Here is a 22,339-nt window from a genome sequence, read left to right as displayed (position 1 = left end):
ACAGTCAATTCCCTCACTTTGGACCACCTGGGTGCCTTCCCTTATTGCTCAGCACCGAATCATTTGGGACTTCATTTCCCGCGCTGTTCTGTGGAATATCTGGATTGAACGGAATACTCGTATTTTTCAAATGAATGCTTTACCTTATTATTACATTATTTCTAAAACTGTTAATATGTTTCTTTCTTGGTTTTCAACAGTTGCCGATAGGCACCAGCTTTCACTCAATGAAGCATTTCAGAAAATTAAGCGCTCTCTCAACTTTCTCAGCGCTAGAGTTCCTAACCCAGCTGGCGATCATGACTACGGCACTATACAGGAGTAAGGGTCCCTGATTCCCTACTTTGCAGGCCTGAGATGCCAGACGGCATTCTCCGCCCGCCTTGCCTTTATCTGTATTTTCTACTTTTTATTTTATGGTGTTATGTTGTTTATTTGCTTTCCCTCACTGCTGGTGAGGGTTGACTTTTTTCTTGTATTTCTGTTTTATTTCAATAAATTTGTGGTTTATCCACATTTAAATCAAATAAAAAAAAATATTTTTTCAACGAAATGATTTTATAAGATTATATTAAATAATTTGATACACGTAAAAATAATAAGTTTTCTTAATATACCAAGAATTTTGAAACCAAATGAATGGATCCCTAGATTTTTCAAATAATGAACTGGTGAAGAATAAATAATAATAAATTTAAAATAATTTTTAGTTGGCATCTAATTTTTGGTATGAAAATGACTATTCACGACATGGTAGTTAAGGGCAGCAACTTTTTCGATGCTAATTCAGGGCTCCAAATTAAGATTCTTAATGCATACATATATATATACATATTACTAGAATTAAGTCACCAATAATATATATATATATATGGAGAGAAGTTTTAAAATAAACTGAAGAATGAAGAATGATCTCATTTTAGGAATGATGTCTATAATATGCATATATGACCTTAGGGCATCTCCAACCATGAGTCCATGACCCCAAATCCCAAATTTGGGGTCATGGTTGGCTCCAACCCAATCCTATTTCTTACCCCAAATTTGGGGTAGGGGGGTAGATGACCCCAAATTTGGGGTCCAACTATTTGCACCCCAAATTTGGGGTCCCACATATTTTAAATTTTTTTATTCAATATTTTTTTTATTTTTATTATTATAACTAAAAAACTTTAAGATATTAATTTATATAATTAATACTTTAATTAAAGTAATATTTTTAATATAATTATAAGTAATATTTTAAATTAATTTTAAATTTTATGTGTAATTAATTATTTAACAATAAAATTTTTAATTAAATTAATTTATGATAAATTTATTAAACTAAAATAGTTAAATTTATTATACATCGTTGAAAATAATTAATTTCAAGTATATTGTTGTTGAATAATAATAATAATAATAATAAAAAATAAGATGTGTAAAAGAATATTCTTTTTTGGGATTTGTGGTTGGACTATAATTTACTGTAGTGAAACCAAATTTGGGATTTGGGGTTGAAATTTGAGGTTATAGGTTGGAGATGGCCGTGAACACACAAAACAATTCCATATGATTAATTAAAAGCTCATAAGATCTAATTGGAATGTAATATATGTGTGATCCAGAAAAGGAAAGTGATGCATGTTATGTAGAGGAGCCTATCAACCCACTTAAAAGAGGTGTTTGATATAGAAATTAATTTAAGATTGTTGGGAACATAAGAGAGGGAATGTATTATTCTTATATTTAATATAAAATTTATGAAAATATTTTTAAGAACCATTTATTCCTAGATACACATTATGTCTACAATTAATGGTTTTTTTTATTCCTACGAGAGATTAAGTAGAAAATGTTCCCAAGATATAAGAATAAACTTATACGAAGAATAGATTAGGAAAAAAAAAACACATCTAATTTTTATTCCCGGGTCACATTCTCTTTGATTTTAAATTATTAACATTTTATTTTGTATTTTGACTATTTTTACTTAGTTTATTTCATCATAGTTTTTCTTATGATAAAATCATCTTTTAGTTTATTATATTATATGATCAGCAACAATATAAGTTGATTTATCTTCTTTGGTAATGCTATGTTTAGGGATCATTTTAAGAAAATCATTTATACTCCCAAAAATCTTGTATCCAAACTAAAAAGAAAAGAATGAAATATTACTTAGTATTGGTAATATATGCCCAAAAATATTTTTTTTAAACCAAATAAGTGAATGAAGTATCACTACATTTATTATTTTTTGGAATCTATAATTTTAGAAATTCTCATTTTTTTATAATATTTCAAACTTTGAACTAAACTATCCCAAAATTTAAAATATCTTGTTTAAAAATCAATTAAGTTGTATCATGGGCAACAACAATAACAGCAACAGAAACAGCATGCCCTCAATGCTGTTTGATAAAATGGCAATAAGAAAAAAATAATATATATATATATGGTAAATGTTATATATATATATATATATATAGGAGCCTGTAAACACACCTAAAATCTAAAAATTTCCTATTTAAAAAGGAATTAAAATGAATTAAATTGAATAATGAGCAACAACAGCAATAGCAACAGCATGTCTTCAAGTTGTCTGACAAAATGCCAATCAGAAGAAAAGAATAATAATAATAAGAAGAAGAATATATAAATATAAGTTGGTGGTGTGTTAGGTTGCATGTGAGGAAGCTTAAACAAAAGGGAAAGAAGGGGGGCAGTGCTTGGGGGTTGGAATGGCGCGCACATGGAAGCATGTTCGGCCACATGCGCGGCGGACCGCGTAGCAATCGCGCGCCCTCACCGCACGGACGGTACACAACCCGCCATCCACTGTCTCTTTGGATAAGAAACAAATAAAACACAACGATTCTCTCTTTCACCCACCGTCCCTTAACTTTTTAAAAATAAAATAAAATAAAATGGATAAATCATTATTGACAGTCAGACGATTTAGGTGTTGTTTGTTTGAGAGGATTTGAAACTCAATATACTTGGAATTACAAGATTCTTTCAAAATCGTCTGTTTGTTTGGTAGAATTTAAAAAATTAACGTGCTTGTAATTTTAATTGATCCACTTTTAAATGAAGTTTGGAATGCATCCAATTTAAGCGTATTCCAAACTCTTAACCTTTCAATGTGACTTTCGTACTTTAATTTGAGCTATAACAATATTATGATGAGCAAATAAAATACAAGGAATTTTTTTGTCTAAATGACAATGTCTTACTTTGTGTGTGTTTTTTTAAAAAAATAAAAATATAATTGTTTATTGATTTGTTTTATAATTTCTTTTTGGTAAAATATGGAATCACAAGAAAAAAGTCTTTTACATTTCATTAACTAAAATATTTTTTCTTTTAAGAAAATTGCTTGTGTAACCATGTAAAAATTGATAATTATTAATTTACCTTCATAAAAATCATATTTATTTATATACCTTTACAAAATCTTTTTTTTACAATTTATATTTTTTTTGATTGAAAATCAGCTTACAAATTTTATCAAAAAATAAATTAATTATTTTAGATGATACAGACCTAAGTTTCATTAGAAAATAAAATTTAATTTTAAATTTATGTAAGTTTATTTTAGATGGATGTAAACCAAAATAACAAATTTATATTGTTTAAGAGCTAAAAAATAAATATATCTAAATTAGTGGTCAAAATACATATTAACTTAAATTTCAGAATCAACTTTAATCTTTTTGCAAATAAATAAATCTTTGACTAAGGCATTTCTTCAATGTTAATCCTACATAACTTGGTTTTATTGGAATAATGAAAATACTATTTTCTTACTTTAATTACTATATCCGAGGTGCTTCCTTGATAAGTTCTTTTTCTTTCCTTCTTTTGGAATGGGTATAAAATTTGGTACACATGATAATTTAATCAAACACATCCTAAATTTAAATACTCTTATCTCATCCTATCTGTTCTTTGCCAAGAAAAGAGAAAAAGAAAGATATCCGGAGGAAGAATAGGGGTCATTATGGTGGCATTTTATTCTTTTATTTTCTAACTATTGCATATTTATTATGATATTAAAAATTCCAATTTTTTTTGGTATTTATATATTTTATTTGGTTTTTATTGTTTTATTGTTCTTAGCTTGCATATATTTTCCTATTATTATCCTTGTATCTTCTAAAGTTTGCAATTATCTATATGGCTTTGTTTTGAATTTGGTAAACTATTTAAATAGCCACCCCAACTATTGGCCCACTTCTATTTGAGTCACCAAATTATAAAAAAATTTAATTTGAAACCCTAATTTTAGATCCATGTTCAATTTCTTCAACCGGGTTAATTCCATTAACAGTATACTAATGTGACATGACATGTTATGTCCTCTTGCCATATTAACATGGCTCGTGGAAAAAAAAATTAAATTACATAAGGGATATCGCTCCAATCTATTTGACTAAAAAAATTCAAAAATCAAATTATCCTTTGTTTATCTGACATGAGGGACCAATTATATGAGTTGACTATCTAAAAAAAAAGTTTTTATTCAAATATCATGTTAGGCAATGAGGCATGACGTGGCATGCCACGTTAGCACGCAGACGCTGTTAATAGAATTAGCCCCGATGACTCAATTAAACATAATTCTAAAGATAGGATACCCGATTGAATTTTTTTTATAATTCGGTGACTCAAATAGAAATAATCGAATAGTTAGGTAACTATTTAAGTAATTTATCTTTTTAAATTATATGATACAAACCCCAGTTTCATTACAAAATTAAATTAAATTTAAATATATTAGTTTTAATTAATATTAATTACATTAAAAATATTATTGATTAAAATTCAGCCAGTCAGCATATTATCATTGATGATTTTTCAAAAAATAGATTAATCATGTACTCCCTTAGTCATAATTAATTAACATTAATTTAAAAAATCAGTTAAAATTAGTTGGTAATTATAAATTAATAAAAAATTTACCAATTATTCAAAATTACCCTTATTAAAAATCTATCAATATTCCATTAGTTCTCCCTACTTTACTTTTTGTATTTTAATTTTTTTATCTTAAAAATGATGTTTTATATTTTGTCAACAAAATTTCCACGTCATTATTTATTGGGAAGCATAAAAGTATATTGAATAATAACTTAACATGTAAATAGGACATGAGGGAGTAAATTTTTAAGATAAAAAAGTTTTTAATCTAATTAGATATCAGGGGTATCTAACGAAATTAAAAGTCCGACATTTTGGGTATTTCATCACTGTTATGATTTTCATTTGTTTTTTATTGATCCAAGTACACACATGAGTGTGTTTGTGTGTCTTTTTGATGTCTTTGAAGGTACATAAATAATTGAATAAAATTCTAATTAGCATATCCGAGGATATCAAGCATTTGCCATACTTATCTTATGTTGTTTAATTTGTTTTTAATTTTTAATTAATGGTCCTAATCACAGACAATGATAAGCATTAAGGGTGGATTAAGATTTTGGGTTAAGAAACAGTTTATTTTTTTTTCATGTGAGTGATCATTATGTTAAAGATAAGTTGATAGCAAGAGTTAGTATTAGTTTACTCCATCATAACTTTTTTATATAGAAAAGTTAATCTTTTAACTTCAAAGGCAAAGAATTAAATTTTATGAACTAAATATTCTTTGGCACCTAATTTGGATTCGGAATAGATGAAGATAACTTATTTTACTCCCAAATAATTTAGTAATAAACTTAATATAAAAATTTCCAAATAATAAATTAGGATTCATTTACGATATAATACTAATTTTTAAAATTATAACTTTAATTAGTTCAATGTACATAAAAAATAAAACAAAGATTGCTTTATTAAAATCAAAAATTCATATTACATCGACATTGGTTTCACTGTGAAAAATATATATCACGGACGTTTATAGGCCGGATTCAAAACGTGTTAAACAAAATAGTTATAAACATCTCTAGTTGTAAGAGTGAGCTTTCAGCTCAATCCCTATACTGGTCTGATGAAGGAGCATGAACGGGTCATTATTATATTATTTTGTGTGTGCACACCCTAACTTGTGCTTGTCTTATTTCTAGAAAAAAAAAATTGCATATTTTTTTTTAAAGGAACTTTAAATTTTAAATAAAATTTATTTTTATATTATTTTTATTGTCTTTAATCAATCCAAAACATGTTTTTTTGTTAAAAAAAACAAAAGGTTGTATAGAAAGTTGGAGAAATCCAAGGCTCCAAGTGGGCATGGTCATTGCCTCCAATTTGGGAGATGGAGTGGAGCTCAAGATCACGTGACAAGTAGCAGATGCACGTCACTTTGCTTTGAGATTGACGTTTCTATGATGCACCTCTATTTTGCACTCTATTTTGTGACGTATTTTTGGAACTCCCGTTTGGCAAGAACAACTATGGAGATTGCTTGGCAGGTTCTTATTTGGGGTCTCGTTTAGGAGTCGTTAGAATTGAAAATATGAGAAGATTCGAGAAAGCACCAAGAAAAAGAAATGGGATTAAAATATTAGTTCCAGTTGTAATGGATAGCGAATTTGTTTTAGTGGGTGAATGGAAATATTTATTTAATCCAGTAAATAATTAAATACTCAAACCTAAACAACTAGGTCGGCATTACATATATATAAAAAATATTGTTATATGTTCTTAATAACAAAAATAACATTTATGTATTGATTTGAGTTAATGTATTTTTTAATATAAATTTGACTAAATTGTACTATCTCTGCATATGTACATAAATTAAAATATGAAATATTTTTTTATCTTCTCAACATTTTTAAAACTATAAATATTTTTTAAATGTTTTAATTAAATATTTTTTTTATTGTTGACTCACATAATTAGTTTATAGAATAGGAAAAAGTACCCAAAAATCTATGAATAAATAGACCTAAATTTTTTTTTTTTTTGGATACATATAAATTTGATCTTGCTTCTATTGTAAGACAAATTTATGTTAATAAATATTTTATTTAAAAGCTTTCCATCCTACTCCAACATTTAATTTATTACTTCCTCCGATCTGGTTTACTGTTTGTTTATTTTACCTAATTTACATGAATTAAAAAAAAATAATTGAAATTAATTGAAGTTATAAAAAATTATTTAAAATTTACTTTTATTTTAAATATGCCGTAAAAAATGTGTAATTGAATATAATTTATTGAAAGTTGTAGAGATACATTAAATATAAAAAATAAAATTAAAAAAAATAATATTTAATATTTTATAATTTTTTAAAAATAAATAAGTAAAAATACGAAAAAAATTTCTAAACTGAAATAAGTAAAAAAAAACGGAGTGAGAGTATTATATTATTATTATTTCTATATAAAAAAAATGTAAACACAATACACAAGTTAAAACATCAATCATAGGTTCATAATTTAATAAAATTTTAATTAATTATTTATTTTTGGATAATAAACAAAAGTGAGAGAAGGTAATATCAATTTCATCACAAGTCTACTCTCTGAACATGTGAGCATGAACTATTTATTTATTTATTTATTTCAGTTATTATTAAAGTGAGTGTGCTTCAAATGTTATTGCCCTCTGTGGGAGAAGCACTTTGCTTGAATGTGTAAGCATGGAATGCATCAAAAGAAGTAAACTTAATAATATGAGCATATAAATTATTGCAACTTGCACAAAAGGGAACATGGACATATGTTCGTGAGATTACCAAATTGCCCTTGTTGACCTCAAAATGAACAAAATTTTTGCCATCCTTGGTAATATGTGAGCCAAGTTTGTGTGAGTTCCAAGGTGGGTGGCAACCATTGGATCTCACTCTAACCAGAAATAATGACAACCAATCACAACACTTCCTGAGTAGTTGGGGAGGATTCCTCATTAGTCACAATTATTATTATTAATATTATATTTATTTATTTTTTTTGTTTGGTGCTAGTGTTGTTGTTTAAAGGAAGTTTGCCACCTCCTAATTAAAGAATTTATGTGTTTTTTAAAAATTTTAATTATACATGTTATGATTTTTCCTTTTTGAAAAGTTATAGTTTATAACATTTAATAATTTTATTTATTATATTTATCATATGCCAAATGACTGCAACACCTATGCCACCAATTAATGCCTAATTTTCACACCTTAAAAATAAAAAAAAAGTTATATTTACTCACAATTAAATTTCTGCTGTTTATCTATTGAATGTGATTTTTTTATGGTCAAACTCCACAATTTCATTTGACTTTTTTTTTTTCTGGTCAGCATAAAACAAATAAAAAAACAAGAACAATAAACAGTGGCAAAACTGTAATTAACTGCAACACAAAGGCTAGTCTAAAAACAAAGGCAGTGTTGAAGATAATGCAGTGCGTGAATCCAGCGGGGGTTGGTGGGAGGCCGGGAAACCAATCCATATATATATCTAATAATAATAAAAATAATAATGTTATTATTATTAATATTTATTTTCATAAAGTTTTTAATTAATCCATCCATTTATTTAATATTAAAAAAAACATTTTTTATTTTATATCATGTAGTAAGAAGTAGAAGTAGTAGTACGCGGAGATGGTCTGAAGAAGAGAGAGAGAGCAAAGGACGAGAGTTGAGAGCCGTTCATTCGTTTGTCTAGAAGTGGAGCGAGAGAGAATCTTAGCCGTCGAAAGGTCGCTCCTTGGATTCGCCGGAAAAGGGGAAAGAATGGTCGGCCCGACGACGGCGGCGGGCGGCTGGTGGTCGGAGGAGATGAGCGGAGCTGGCCTTCGAGGCATGGAGGCTGATTACGTCCGCCGATTTCACAAGCATGAACCAAGAGAGAACCAGTGTAGCTCGGCTTTAGTGAAGCACATCAAAGCTCCAATCCATCTGGTTCTTTTCTCTTTTATCTCCGTTTTGATCTTTATCTACTTGGTTTTCATTGATTTTTGGGCGAATTGGTGGACTAGATCTCGTTGAGGTGTTTGATTGAAGATTAGGTTTTGAGAGGGAAAATTAGGTTTTTTTTCTTGGTTTTCTTGAAGTGATTTGAAGGTTGGGGTTGATGGCAGGTGTGGTCGTTGGTGAGGAGGTTTGATCAGCCGCAGAAGTACAAGCCCTTTGTGAGCAGATGCGTGGTGCAAGGTGATTTAGAGATCGGGAGCGTGCGCGAGGTGAACGTGAAGTCTGGCCTCCCTGCGACTACCAGCACGGAAAGGTTGGAGCTTCTTGATGACGATGAGCATATCCTTAGTATTAAGATCGTTGGAGGGGATCACAGGCTTAAGGTTTCAATGCTCACTCTCATACTTTCTCTCTCTCTCTCTCTCTCTCTCTCTCTCTCTCTTTTTAATGAAGTTTTTGATCTGGTTTTCTAGCAAAGTTTGCATCTTGGATTGGTTCTGTTGAATGATCAGCAGCTGGGAATTGTTTCTTTTATCTTTGGTTTTGATTCTGGTCTTGGGCTTGTGGACAAAGTTTCAGATTTGCTAGTTCTATATGTATGTATATATATATATATATATAGAACTCAGAGGCATGTTTGAGTTATGGGTTTTTAATTTTTATTGGCATTATTAGGTGTGTGGTTACTTTGGGTTGGATGGGAGTTTGAGAAGTACCTAGTTTGGATTGAAAAATTGGAGTGGAGATATTATAGTTTTGAGGAGTTCTTTTGCATTATTATCTTCTGTTTTCAGTGATTGAATAGTTTGTACATTCAAGATTTTCAATACAAAGACACTTGGAAATTGGCAAATCAATCAAAATAATTTTTGCAGGTTCTATTATCCTGTTTGATTGTTTCTTTGTGTGAAAATGCTTTCCTGTTTTTATGGGATTGTGATTGTGCTCTGGTTTTGCTTTTCATAATGTTGTGAAGTAATTCCTCCTCTTCTTTTTATTTATTTACTTATTTACTTACTTTTTTGTGCTCAAGTATTTTCAGTTGCCTGTTGCATTTGTATGTCTAAGTCAATATGTTATCTCTATATTGAATTGTTTTGGGAATTCTTAGTAGATTCCTTTTTGGCAAATTTGGAAAGATGATACATAATGTAACTCTTGCAACAACTTTGATTTCTATTCTTTAAGTTGGAAACAATTATTTGTATCATGATGTCAGGAGAAAATTGGAGGTGATGTTTCATGTCTTCATTACCAAGAGTATTTCTTATCCCTCTAAGAACCTGTTAGTAATCTTCTGTTCCATTTACATGAGCTTCTCACCAGGGAATATGAAAGTATTACATTTTAATCTGATCATTGAAATCTGCCAAAACTGCTACTCGTGTTTTCTATTAGACAAGTTTTTCAATAAAATGTATCTAATAACTAGCTGATCGTTTTATAACTTGGCAGAACTACTCATCTATCATCACTCTCCATCCCGAGATCATCGATGGGAGGCCAGGCACACTAGTGATAGAATCCTTTGTAGTTGACGTGCCCGACGGCAACACAAACGATGAAACATGCTACTTCGTGGAGGCTTTGATCAAGTGCAACCTCAAGTCTTTGGCTGACATTTCAGAACGCTTAGCCGTGCAAGACCATATTGAACCCATTGATCTTCACTAAAGTTGTTAGTGGATGGCTGAAACTTTGAACCTGTCTCATCAAGCTGTTCTTCCTAAATCCAAGCATTCTCTATTTCTTTCTCGCTTTCTTTTATTGTCTTCTTCCTAACCACCTTAGAAATGGATGGTGATGGAATTTGAATGTCTGGCTAGCTGAAGAACCTACATCCTGCTCTTAAGTGCCTCCAAAACCCTGTAAATTGGAAGTCCCCAGTTGCTAGGGTTCATCTGAAATTGTCTCCTTTTGCAATGTTGTATAAATTCTTATGTATGAACTGGTCTTTATCATAAGGGTATGTCTGGGTGAAGGTCAAATCCCTGAAGCTGGAGAAAGTGTTGGAAAAACAGTGCTCTTGTGTGTTCTGGAGGCATTGTAGATATTATCATGTCATTATGTTCTCCATAAACAAATAAGGGAACTCTTTATTTCTATGTTTTTCGTATTATAATTTTGTTTCGCTCTCGCTCGCTTGGGAATTATTACTCTTTTTTCTTTTATGAATATTTCTGACCTTGAATCTTCTCTCTTGGTTATGAATTGTGTCTGATCTTTTTCTATTTATGGTGAATTGAATAAAACTGTTTGTGTGGTCCTGGAATTCTAAGTTATTGAAAGAAGATGCCATAAGTATCAAGCATCTTGTAGTGTGCTTTGTTTTGGTCATCATTCTCATGTGAAGACTATTTATAAACTGACATGGTTGTTCTTTTAAACATAATGTATATCCGGATGGAGATTTGATCCTACAACTATTTAGAATCCTTAATTACACAACTTATATAATTATCTATTTTACAATGGAGACATATATTGTCACATATAAAAAGAAAAAAAAAAGAAAAGGATAAATGAAAGAAGAAGTCACTTTTGATTTCTCTTTGTGGCCATGGAATATGAGAGGAGGAGGTCCATGACTCAGGCTCTTAGCATATTCCCAGTTTAAAGTGAATGCAGACAGAAGAAGAGAAAAAGATGGCCCACTCTCTCTCATTATTTAGTTCAAGTTGGCATTGCCTCACAGTCTCACTGGTTATTTGCATGCTAACCACCACCCTTATCCATCTGTGTCTTAGATTTTCCTTTCTAGCAATAACTATGCATCACTTTCCTAGCTATTATTATTATTATTTTTCCCCCTTTTATCTTGCATTTATTAAGTTGAAGAGCTTTGACCATATAACTCTTTGTTTCTTCATAATCTACAATAAAAACACCACTTTTTGCCTAAGTTTTCGGTGTGTTGGTTTTTTCATTCAATCTGAACACATCCTATTATGACAAGCATTTTCCTTTTTAGTAAATCAAATTAGTGCTCTGGAAGTACACAAATAGATTATAGGCCAAAAGAATAGGCCTGATCACATATCCCCAAATTGAAGCCAAGGATTTGCATCACTGAAGAAACATAATACATTTTCTAATACAGCTCATGGTACAAAGTATTTAAATAAAAACCAGAATTACTTTGCCATTGGTAAATAACAGAAAGCATTCAGTTTGTACAATTTCTAACACATAACTTCTGGTTTTTAGAATACAAGCACCTCCTAAATTTCTATGTAATTTACTAGTTTCCTTGGCTGTAATGCTACAAATAACACATCGAAAAAAAAAAAACCCTACCACCCCTACCTCACCTCCTAAATATGAATGTCGGTTAAAGAATATGATAAGTCAAATATGCAGCTGAAGTCTCAAATAAAAAAGAAGATCGCTGGGCTCCTTAGAATACCTGTGCTTGCAACACTGTACATGCTCTGCAGTTTGGAAGAACTGGTATCAACGAATGCATCTTTTATGTCAAAGCGAGTGCCTCTTCTTGTTCAGATAGTTCGGCTTCCTGGTAAGGATTGAGGATTTTCTTTATCTCATCTGCACTGAGGGTTTCATACTCGAGCAATGCATTTGCTAATGCATGTAATGCATTTTCATGCTGTTAGAAAAGGAAAATATCGAATCAATGAGAAACATTGCAAGATGAAGTGACGGCAAACTTATTTCTCAAAGACTGGTAGTACCCATGATTTAATGAAAGTTGAACCGAATATAATGCAAAATATTGCATATTCTTATCTAATATATGCATAGATGTATTTATTAGATTATATATATACACGAGAGCTGAGTAACAAACCTTTTTTAGTAAGCCTTTTACTCGATCATAAGCTTCTCTCAAGAGCTTCACCACCTGCATATTTCAAAATGTTAATAAAGATAGTTCTTGTGTTAAAACATAACAATGCGCTAAAATTCTTAGTGCATACTTCTGCATCAATTCGTGACTGCATCTCTGCACCCGGTCGCTCTTTGACGTACACAGGGCCAATTGTGTCGCTCATTCCACAAGTTGACACCTGACATGGCAAGACGAGAAAATGACAATCAGAACTGATCTTAACAGAAGTAAATCAGTCCTCAAAAAGACCTGGAAATATTACCATGTACTGTGCAAGCTCTGTAGCGGTATGGAGATCATTACTGGCACCAGTTGTAACATGTTCTTCCCCAAAAATAATCTCCTCTGCAACTCTGCCTCCCATACAGACATCAAGACGTGCTAGCAACTGCTTCTTGCTGATAGATGTTTCATCTTGAGTTGGCAGCTGAGTAACCATCCCCAAAGCGGAGCCTCGTGGCATTATTGTCGCCTTATGAATAGGATGTGCACCATCAGTATTTAGTGCCACAATAGCATGACCACTCTCATGGTAGGCAGTGAGCTAAACACAAGGCAAGAAAAGGGATGTTACTTAAGCCACTGAAAGCATGTCCTTGTTGAGGATTAAATAGTAGGCAGAGTGGTTTTCAATCACAGATGGTACAAAGACAAATCTGGGACTGAATGAATAACAATTAAGTAATAAAAAAAAAATTATATGTATACCTTTTTTGATTCTTCAGATAAAAACAGAGTTTTTCTCTCTGTTCCCATAATTATTCTGTCCTTTGCGAATTCCAACTGTGCAGCAGTTAATTTCTCAGCACCGTCTACTGCAGCCTTAATGGCAGCAATATTTACAAGATTTGCTAGATCTGATTGAAAAGATGAAACAACAAATTAACTGTAGCTATTATGAACAAATGAAGGGATGCTCCCTACCAAATAGGAAAAAAACAGTAGCAGATTGTCATGGAGTGAATATCACAAGACCACAAGAAAGGGGAGCCAACAACGTTGAGGTTGTTGTTCATCTGATAAATAACTCAAAAGAAACTGGAAAACAAACCTGCACCATTGAAGCCAGGAGTACCACGGGCAATCGCTTTTACATCCACATCATCAGCCAATGGTTTGTCTTGCAAATAGAGCTCCAGAATCTCTTGTCGACCTTTCACATCAGGGTTTGGAACAACAATCTACATCAAAAACCTCTGTAGATAAGCAGATACCTAAAGGATCTTGAAGCAAGAAAATTCAATTCAAAGTCGGAAAACCAAAGTGTTAAATATGATTGGCATGCTTGATGGAAGAAAATGCCTTCAAAATTAGTTTGACAAAAACAAACATGCTTGACACTCTGCTAACGCCATAGAAACTCAAAAGCCAATTGCAGAAAAAATGTAACAATATATATATTTATATAATATTTTTTAACTCACGTGTCTGTCGAATCTTCCAGGTCTCGTCAATGCTGGATCGAGGATATCCGGCAAATTTGTTGCAGCCATCAATATTATCCCCTGGTAAAAAATATTTAAAGCAGCTGAGATAACGAACAGGAATTAAAAGGCAACAGATCAAGTTTAAAAAGTATACCTCATTCTGCTCAAAGCCGTCCATTTCAACAAGAAGTTGATGCAATGTTTTCTTAGTATGCCCTTCCCATTGCTTTCTAGTGGACCCTACAGCATCTATTTCATCAATGAAAATGATGCAAGGTGCCTGCAGATGGCATTGACATATCACATCAACATAGGTATTCAATACTCATCTTATTCAATTTGGAGCACTCTACTTTGAGAAGGAGGATGTGCATCCTTAAGGACTTTTTAACCACGAGGCTCTGTCCACCCCTTTTTTATTTAAAAACATAGAAAGAAGATAAATTATAAAAACGAACAGAGAGATCAAGATTCCAAACAGACAAAATTCTACGACTGAGAGTACAACTAAGACAACCAGAACTCAAGAACTGAAAACAGCAAAGCTCCCTGTACTTGCTTAAAGTAATCAAACATATATGTCAAATTCTTATAAATAGAAAGGAAGATTGAAATAGATTTCCTGGAAGATGTAATCTGACTTAATAGACCTCCTTTTCCAGTACAAGTGGAAGTTACTGATTTGACAAACCTTTAGTTGCAAATGCCCTACATATATATGATTATCATAAACAATTAATTAAAGAATTTCCATATGATTTATTTGTGCAAAGAGAATTCCAATATAAAGAAGAAAACATGCAGATATTGTTACACAATAGCCTTCATGCAAATGCATAACATGATTGAATATTCAGAGACCAAGATGCAAAAGCTGCAGGGAGTCAAACCTTTTTCTTAGCAGCTTGAAATAAGGACCTCACACGCCGAGCACCGACACCAACAAACCTGCCATAACAGATCAACCACACATATGCAAGACCAATACATAACAAAAAATCAGATTGTAATAAATAGTACAAGACTGCCAGCTCACATTTCCTCAAATTCAGAACCTGCTCGGTAGAAAAAAGGCACCCCAGCTTCTCCAGCAATTGCCTAAAACAAAGCCAGTTCCAGCCATTAAGACAATGATATTATGATAATTACAAATAAAGATAGACAATATGTCCTATCACAATTTTTTTTTTCTCAGCAAAAGAAGCCTGTGCAGAGAGTAGAATTAAGAAACATATTCTTCTGCCAGAACACTGATAGTGTATATAGCACCAACACTCGAACTCCTGGCCTCTCACTTGGAGTTGGAGAGCAGGAAAATTTACTGGAGCGAATGAACCCTCCACATAGCACCCAGTTAACAAGATTTTTACTAAGGTTATACATCCTTAAACCTGAAAATAATAGACAAATGAAGCATATATGAAACAGAGCACGGCAAACACATGGCTCTATAATAAGTCTTTTTTCAAGAGCTTCACATTCCAAACCCTTTCGCTAAATACAAACACAAAAACCAACCAATTTACCCTATGGATTTATTTACTGCCAAATACCTTCTGTTGAAAGACAATTGCAAATAATTGTCATCATGAAGAAGAGATTACTTGTTAAGTACCAACACAACACCACTAAAAGGTAAAAGGTAATATCCAAAAATAAAAGTCATTCACCTCCATTTTGCACCAACTCTATGCCTCACCTTTGGAACAGTAATTACAAGGCCCAACATCATTTAGAGTCACAAAACAAAAGGCAATTTGGTTTTGGCTTTACCCAAAACGATAGCATAATTTCAAGTTTTCAACTCTAAAATCATTCATCAAATGTTCAGATGTCCTCATGCTCAACAGCACATCTTTCAGAGAAATTCACAAACTTCTAAATTTGGGGCATGCAAACAAGAAACACATATGACTAAAGCTTATAGATGATAAGACATGAATTTATCAATAACAGTACTCCAAGCCTGATGGCAAAGATTAAGATATGTGATTCAGAGCATATTTTTCAATTTTATTTAACTTAAAGATAAATAGATATCTAACAGCTTCTTATGTATACAAAAAATTACATAAACTTAAAAATAGGTTCTGGGGATCAGTATAGAAGATCCCTTAGCTTCCATAAAGATATTCAGCTTATGGCTTTACTAATTATAATACATTAGATTAAACAGAAATAGGCAATTAAAGTGCCAGTTGAATTTTATGCAGTTTATTGAATCCAGTCTTTGTATCTTCAGACATTTATATTAAACATCAAAATTAAGATAAACATTTAAGAAGTTGGAATATCAATCTATGTACTTTTCAACAATGTTTTTATTTTTATTCAAAATTAAGATAAACATTTAAGAAGTTGGAATATCAATCTATGTACTTTTCAACAATGTTTTTATTTTTATTTTTATTTTTTTTTAATTAAAAAAAATCCACTAAGGCCTACACAGGAAATCAGAGTCCCCAATCACAAACAAAGGCATGAATGTAAATCATATTCTCATTCTGCGCACCACTCTATCATGAAATGCAAACCGAGTTACCGAACACAAAGCTCAAGCTTATATGATGAGACAGAGACACTCAGACTTACACATTCATATCCATGCTTACTAACACGATTGATACAAGACCATTAGTTACGCTAATACACAATACATCTGTGACTAGCGGAAAAGCCTGATATTTAAGCCATTAGGCAAATATATCTATCAGAAAATTCCACACGGGTCTGACAGACTCTCATTAAGAAGTGCCTTTTCCCTCTTTGCCTCTATTACACTGCTTAGACCTCAACTGGGAACTAAGTATTGTGCTAGTATATAAACTACGTATGGACCACCTATCACAGTTCAGGGTCAGACAGATCAATTATATTAACCTAAGTTTCCTGTAAATTAGTGAACATAAGACGAGTGGAGCTTTGCAATATATGTGGTAATAATGGGCAGTACAAAGTATTTAAAAGGGAATCACATAACTTTGAAAAAAAAATAATAATAATAAACCAGTGTAACAACATGACATAAGAAATGACTGAATAAATAAAAATTTATCTTACCTTTGCAAGCAAAGTCTTCCCAGTCCCAGGAGCACCAGTCAAAAGAATACCCTGAATTAAAGCAATCGTGGCGTAAAAGTTAAAATTGATAATAAATGGAGAATTCTACACTTCACATCAGCAAGAAAAAAAAAAAGATGGAAGAAAGTCTTGAAAACACCAAGCTCAAAGTAGTCCTTTACAAACTTTAGCTAAACATACTACTGCATCAACACAAGGAGCAGCTATAGAAGATAAAGATCCAAGTAGTGACAAGCATATGAACAAACCTTTGGTAGTTTTCCACCAAGCCGTGTAAATTTTCCTGGGTTTTTCAGGTATTCAACCACTTCCTCAAGCTCTTGTTTCGCATCATCACACCCTTTGACATCCTTGAAGGTTTTCACATTCTAGACATATAATACGATCAAACATGGTAAGCATCAAAATAGAAGAATACTACTTAAAAAAAATATAATGCTAAAAATTATAGGCAAATCAGAAAGGAGTTATGAATGAGAAGAAGTCAAGAAGCTAAATACTGTGCGGTGCCAACAGTGGTCAACATCAGGTTGAATCAATACAGAAGATGATCAAGGAGAATACTTTTGTCAGGTTGGAAAATATCTACATCAATTCAAATCATGTTACAAGATTTAGCCTTAGATCATATGTGTATTAGCAACGGTCCATTTTGTTAAAAAAAAAAAAAACAGTCAGGTTTGTAGTAGAGAATATCTGTGGATCCCTGTATATAAAAAGTATCTCTTAAGCCCTTATGCCCAACATATCCAGCTGTTTGACCAAGGAGAATTCACATATACAGAAACTGCCTCTCGGGCCAACATCGTACTCTTCTTGATGAGTGCACCTTTCTAATCCTTCATTTCTAATGCATTCTTAGATGTTATAGAACTAGATCAGAGCAAATCTCAACTTATTTTCAGATCTAAAGGTATCATCAGAGTTAAATGTAAAAGCATGAGTCAAAAGAATAAATTTAGAAAATTACACTATGGGGTTTTTCAACTGGCTGGCAAGGATATCCATGTCCCTGTCATGTGAGCCAACTATGATTCCATTCAAGATGCAATCACAAACTTGAATGCCAAAATTTTGAATTTAATCTAGAACCAAAAAATTATTGAAAGCATAACAGACTCTTAAATAGTAAGAGGTTTTTGGAGTTTTCCCCCTATTTCAATCAAAAACTTTATTTTAAATTTTAGAAGGTTTAATCATTCACCTTTTGATAGTAATATCTAAAAAAATTATATATTCTCACTATTTGAATCCAATATTCAATTTTAAAAAAAGGCTCTTTACATGAACAAGATATATTACCTTCTCCGGCATGATTTCCTTACTTAATTCTTTTGGAGTATATGTAGCACTTGAACCAACGCCTGATGCACCTATACCACCTAAGCTGCCCACATACTTCTGAAGGGCAGCTGCACCCATCACCCTGGCAATGGAAACTCATGAAATGTTATAGATTGAGAGGGGGAAAAAGAAGAAAAAAGAAAAATCAAGGAAAAGCTCAAAGTACACTAAGACCATGCACAAAAGCCACCATCTAATCACCAAAAAACTTTTAAAAACAACAGAATACTCATCAGATCCTCATACTAGAATAATAATAATAATAAAAAAATCCAAACACATATCTTGGAATTCTCCTGTTTAGTCTCCCATGACCCAGATCTTGCTAATTAATGTGCATCAGGAAATTAGAATTCTGATAGGTTTATGGGATCATGTTCTGAATACAATAGGATGTTGTACAAAGATGAATCCGAGATGGAGGTACCGAGGATCACATTAAGATATGGTAAACAAAAAAAAATTGATAATTGAAGAACATGCAAAATGGTTCTAGCCAGGAGATGCATAAAAAAAAGATTAAAGGAAAGGAGCTAAAGAAGAGTTACAGAGTTGTAATAAGAAGCACTTAAAGAAAGCTTCTGCTTGCAATGACTTGGCATGGAACATGCCCAATAAACTGAAAGCAAATTAGACATCACTAACACCTATTATAAAAACTAAAAATATACTAGAAATTTTCCATGTATAACTTAACATACAGAATTAAAACCCAAAAGTTGCACAGTAGCTGCGTAAACACTAATTTTTTGACAAGAACAATTATTAGAATATTTCTTCTTTAACTTGGGAGGGCGAAAAAAGCATACCACATCAGACCCACGACAATGGTAAACAAGATGGTTGAGAGGAGCTCCTGAGCAAATCGTGTGGATCTACTAGAAGCCTTAGGGTCAACCTAACAAAAGAAAGTAAAAGGATGCTAAGTCTAAATTGTCTTACAATATATAAAATACTGGATGAAAAGATAAGTAACATGCTGCATTCATTTGAAGCGATTCAATAATATTTTCTTCTCTATTGGGCTTTCCAAAATGCTATGCTACCGACACTTACCATAACCACATGTAAGGGCAACTTTTCTGACACGCCAGGATTCAAAAATGATTCGTCCTCGTTCCCTGACACGCGTTGCTTTAACTCTTGCAACTACTGACATGAATATATTTTTCAGATAAGTCAGAAATCGATAGCGACAAAAAGGGTTAGGTTCATTTTTGCAGAGAATATGAGGTGGCACAATTAAGAGAACTCTTTGAATAGTATATCATTCAAGATGTATCTGCAAAGCAATAGAAACACATAACTCTAAAAGCAAAAACACTTAAAGCAAGCAATCCTTTTACACTACTGAGGATAGAACTGTGAACATGATTTCAATGAATGTAGAAGAAGTTCTGTACATACGACCCTAAAACAGAAAAAATAAAAGGAGCTTAACACTACCAGTGCCGGGAGACCAGAAGGCTTCCCTGATGCCTCATCTGGAAGATACTCTGCAAGTGAATTGGTGACAACAAGCGCACGGAGATATTCAGCTACTCCTTTGCTATCAACAGCATGACTTCTTTGTTCAAACCGTTTGATGACTAATTCAGGACTGCAAAATTTTTCACAGCAATAGAAATCATGAGTGTTTTTGAAAACGCACAACACCAAAATATTCAGCAGACTTATCTAATCAAAATGAGAAAATGAATTCAGATTCGATTGTCAAAACCTGTGCTTATTGAGCTCGGCAAGCAAAGCGCTCTGTTTGGCCGCATCCTTAGGGCTGGCATCCGCATCCGCGATCAACCGCTCAAGCCGCCTCTCCTGTCTCCAGAACGGCCACCAGCTCAGCCACTCCGACATCGCCGCCTTATCCAAACCCTTCCTCGCCGAAGCCAAAATCCCCATCAAGAATGCAAGAACCGGCGTCCCGACCGCACTATCCACTCCCTTCTTCTCCACAACCTCACCACCACCCCCGACCGCCACAGCCGCTTCCCAAGAGGCAACGACATCATCGCCCACTGCTTCTGCCGCAGGCTCGGGATCCAAAACCGAGCCATCAAGACCGGTTTCTCCAGAAAGCTCAGAGCTTCTCGAGGGTTCAAGAGCGGGATTTGGATCGTCTTGAGGTAATGCCCGTGGAGCAATCGCAAGGCGACGATGAGAGCGAAGTCTATGAGGATTGTTGGGCGCCGCGATACAAGACGATGGTGCGCCAGGGCGGCGGAGGCCGGGGAGATGGAGCGAAGGCGAGAGCGAGGGGCGAAAGAGGAGTGAAGCTTGAAGCGTGGCCATGGCGGCGGGGATCAATGCCGCTCCGCTCGCTGGCTCTCTCTCTCTTGGTGAAGAGAGGAATCGAGGTTTTAAGGGCGGAGAGAGAGCCACACGATTGCAAGGTCGGAGAAATGAAAGACTTAGACACCGCCAACCTTATCTTCTTATTTACTTGACTCTTTTCCTTTATTATAAATTAATTTTTCTTTTTTTATTTTCTCCTCTTTCTTGATTTTTTTTTTTTTAATGATTCTTACATTAGTTTTTATATTTTTCACGCTTATATTTATTTTTTAGTATTTAATTTTTTAAAAAAATAATTTATATACCTGTGCACGGGATACATGACATGAGATTTATTAATTCGGTTTAATTGATGAAATATTTTTTGTGCTTCTAACCGTCTCATGTGATATCTAGCCAAATTAATAGCATTATTGTATTTGTTTGTCTTTTTAACATTTTTTTTATAGTGGCACTTGTTATTTTTGTTGATGTAATATATATATATATATATACTTTAAACATATTAAAATTTTATTATCAAATTATTAGGTAAAAAAACCTATATGTAATTATTGTGCCATGTACGTATTATTATTGTACTAAAGCAATTATACAAAAAAATCTCTATGCTTCTAAATCAAAAAAACAATTTTTGCTTTAATTTTTTTTATTCTTTTATTTTCTGTTAAATGTGTAAATATAATATTGATGATTTTTTTGTCAAGATATCTGTTTATTTTTTTAAAAAATATTATAAAGACTTATGCAGAAAAAAAATGTAAAAATTGGATTTAGATGAGAAAGGATGGGGATTAAGGAATATAACGAATTAACGTGTATTAGTTCGGAGTTGGAGGAGGGCATCAATGGTGGAATGCGGCTTAGAAGCAAAGCTAAGAATCCTAAGAGCTCTTGATTGAATTGGTGATTACTGTTTAAAATTTTAAATTATTGTTTGAATGGTAAGTGACAAAAAGGTTGTAATTGTAAATGTTGAAAATTACTTAATTAAATCCGAAATACAGAGACAAAAAGCAGTCCAAATTCATTTCAATCATGGATTATAAAAAAAATTGTAATCTAATGAGTTTTTTTTTTTAAAAAAAAATTATACATCACCGACACAACTCCACTATAAAAGACAGGTTTAAAACACACTAACCACAAATGGTGGTGGTACAAATTCTCAATTGTTAAGTACCAATATATTCATAACCCAGTGACACCGATTCAATTGTGGAAAAATAAATTTAAAACACATTGCATATAGTAGTAGTGGTAAAAATCCCCAATTGTAAAAGCAGACTGATTAGATGAGAATGTATGGTTGGTCCTGTAAATTCCAAGTTGAGCTTGTTGCATTTAGTTAAAAGAAAAAATAAATTAAATTAAATTAAAAACAATCAAAGATCCAATATGCACCCAAAGAAAGCATCCATGAAGTTGATAGGCTGGGCAAAAGAGCAGTCCATGATATGGAGCTCTAGACGAAGATGGCAGCACTTGATTGTTTGTACATGACGT

General features: G+C 32.5%; 2 protein-coding genes across 2 annotated transcripts; one reads left to right on the top strand and one right to left on the bottom strand.

Annotated features, from left to right (window-relative positions):
- Positions 1-8,502: 8,502 nt before the first annotated feature.
- LOC120251619 (abscisic acid receptor PYL8-like) lies at positions 8,503-10,964 on the top strand. Its single transcript, XM_039260206.1, has 3 exons — positions 8,503-8,827; positions 9,007-9,222; positions 10,295-10,964. Exons 1-3 carry the CDS (start codon positions 8,660-8,662, stop codon positions 10,511-10,513), a joined length of 603 nt encoding a protein of 200 aa, XP_039116140.1. The 5' UTR covers positions 8,503-8,659; the 3' UTR covers positions 10,514-10,964.
- Positions 10,965-11,955: 991 nt separating this feature from the next.
- On the bottom strand, positions 11,956-20,936 carry LOC120251617 (ATP-dependent zinc metalloprotease FTSH 9, chloroplastic/mitochondrial). Its single transcript, XM_039260205.1, has 17 exons — positions 20,262-20,936; positions 19,988-20,141; positions 19,598-19,690; positions 19,351-19,439; positions 18,500-18,623; positions 17,446-17,565; positions 17,177-17,227; positions 15,153-15,214; positions 15,007-15,064; positions 14,271-14,396; positions 14,114-14,194; positions 13,741-13,870; positions 13,398-13,546; positions 12,952-13,233; positions 12,778-12,867; positions 12,648-12,701; positions 11,956-12,446 (listed from the first exon to the last, which is right to left on the bottom strand). Exons 1-17 carry the CDS (start codon positions 20,828-20,830, stop codon positions 12,309-12,311), a joined length of 2,370 nt encoding a protein of 789 aa, XP_039116139.1. The 5' UTR covers positions 20,831-20,936; the 3' UTR covers positions 11,956-12,308.
- Between the last annotated feature and the right edge of the window lie 1,403 nt (positions 20,937-22,339).

The sequence above is a fragment of the Dioscorea cayenensis genome, chromosome 20 (genome assembly GCF_009730915.1).
Source record: "Dioscorea cayenensis subsp. rotundata cultivar TDr96_F1 chromosome 20, TDr96_F1_v2_PseudoChromosome.rev07_lg8_w22 25.fasta, whole genome shotgun sequence".
Taxonomy (NCBI): Eukaryota; Viridiplantae; Streptophyta; class Magnoliopsida; order Dioscoreales; family Dioscoreaceae; genus Dioscorea; species Dioscorea cayenensis.
Note: the sequence above shows the minus strand (reverse complement) of the source record. Positions and strands in the feature narration are given on the sequence as shown.

What these genes read in the sequence shown, in the direction of transcription:
- LOC120251619 (XM_039260206.1), top strand. Translation starts at nt 8,660, where the DNA reads ATGGTCGGCCCGACGACGGCGGCGGGCGGCTGGTGGTCGGAGGAGATG. An exon ending in TCAAAGCTCCAATCCATCTG is followed by an intron (nt 8,828 to 9,006) that starts GTTCTTTTCTCT and finishes GGTTGATGGCAG; the next exon opens with GTGTGGTCGTTGGTGAGGAG. An exon ending in GAGGGGATCACAGGCTTAAG is followed by an intron (nt 9,223 to 10,294) that starts GTTTCAATGCTC and finishes ATAACTTGGCAG; the next exon opens with AACTACTCATCTATCATCAC.
- LOC120251617 (XM_039260205.1), bottom strand. Translation starts at nt 20,830, where the DNA reads ATGGCCACGCTTCAAGCTTCACTCCTCTTTCGCCCCTCGCTCTCGCCT. An exon ending in CAGAGCTTGCACAGTACATG is followed by an intron (nt 12,868 to 12,951) that starts GTAATATTTCCA and finishes TTGCCATGTCAG; the next exon opens with GTGTCAACTTGTGGAATGAG. An exon ending in TAAAAGGCTTACTAAAAAAG is followed by an intron (nt 12,447 to 12,647) that starts GTTTGTTACTCA and finishes CTTTTCTAACAG; the next exon opens with CATGAAAATGCATTACATGC.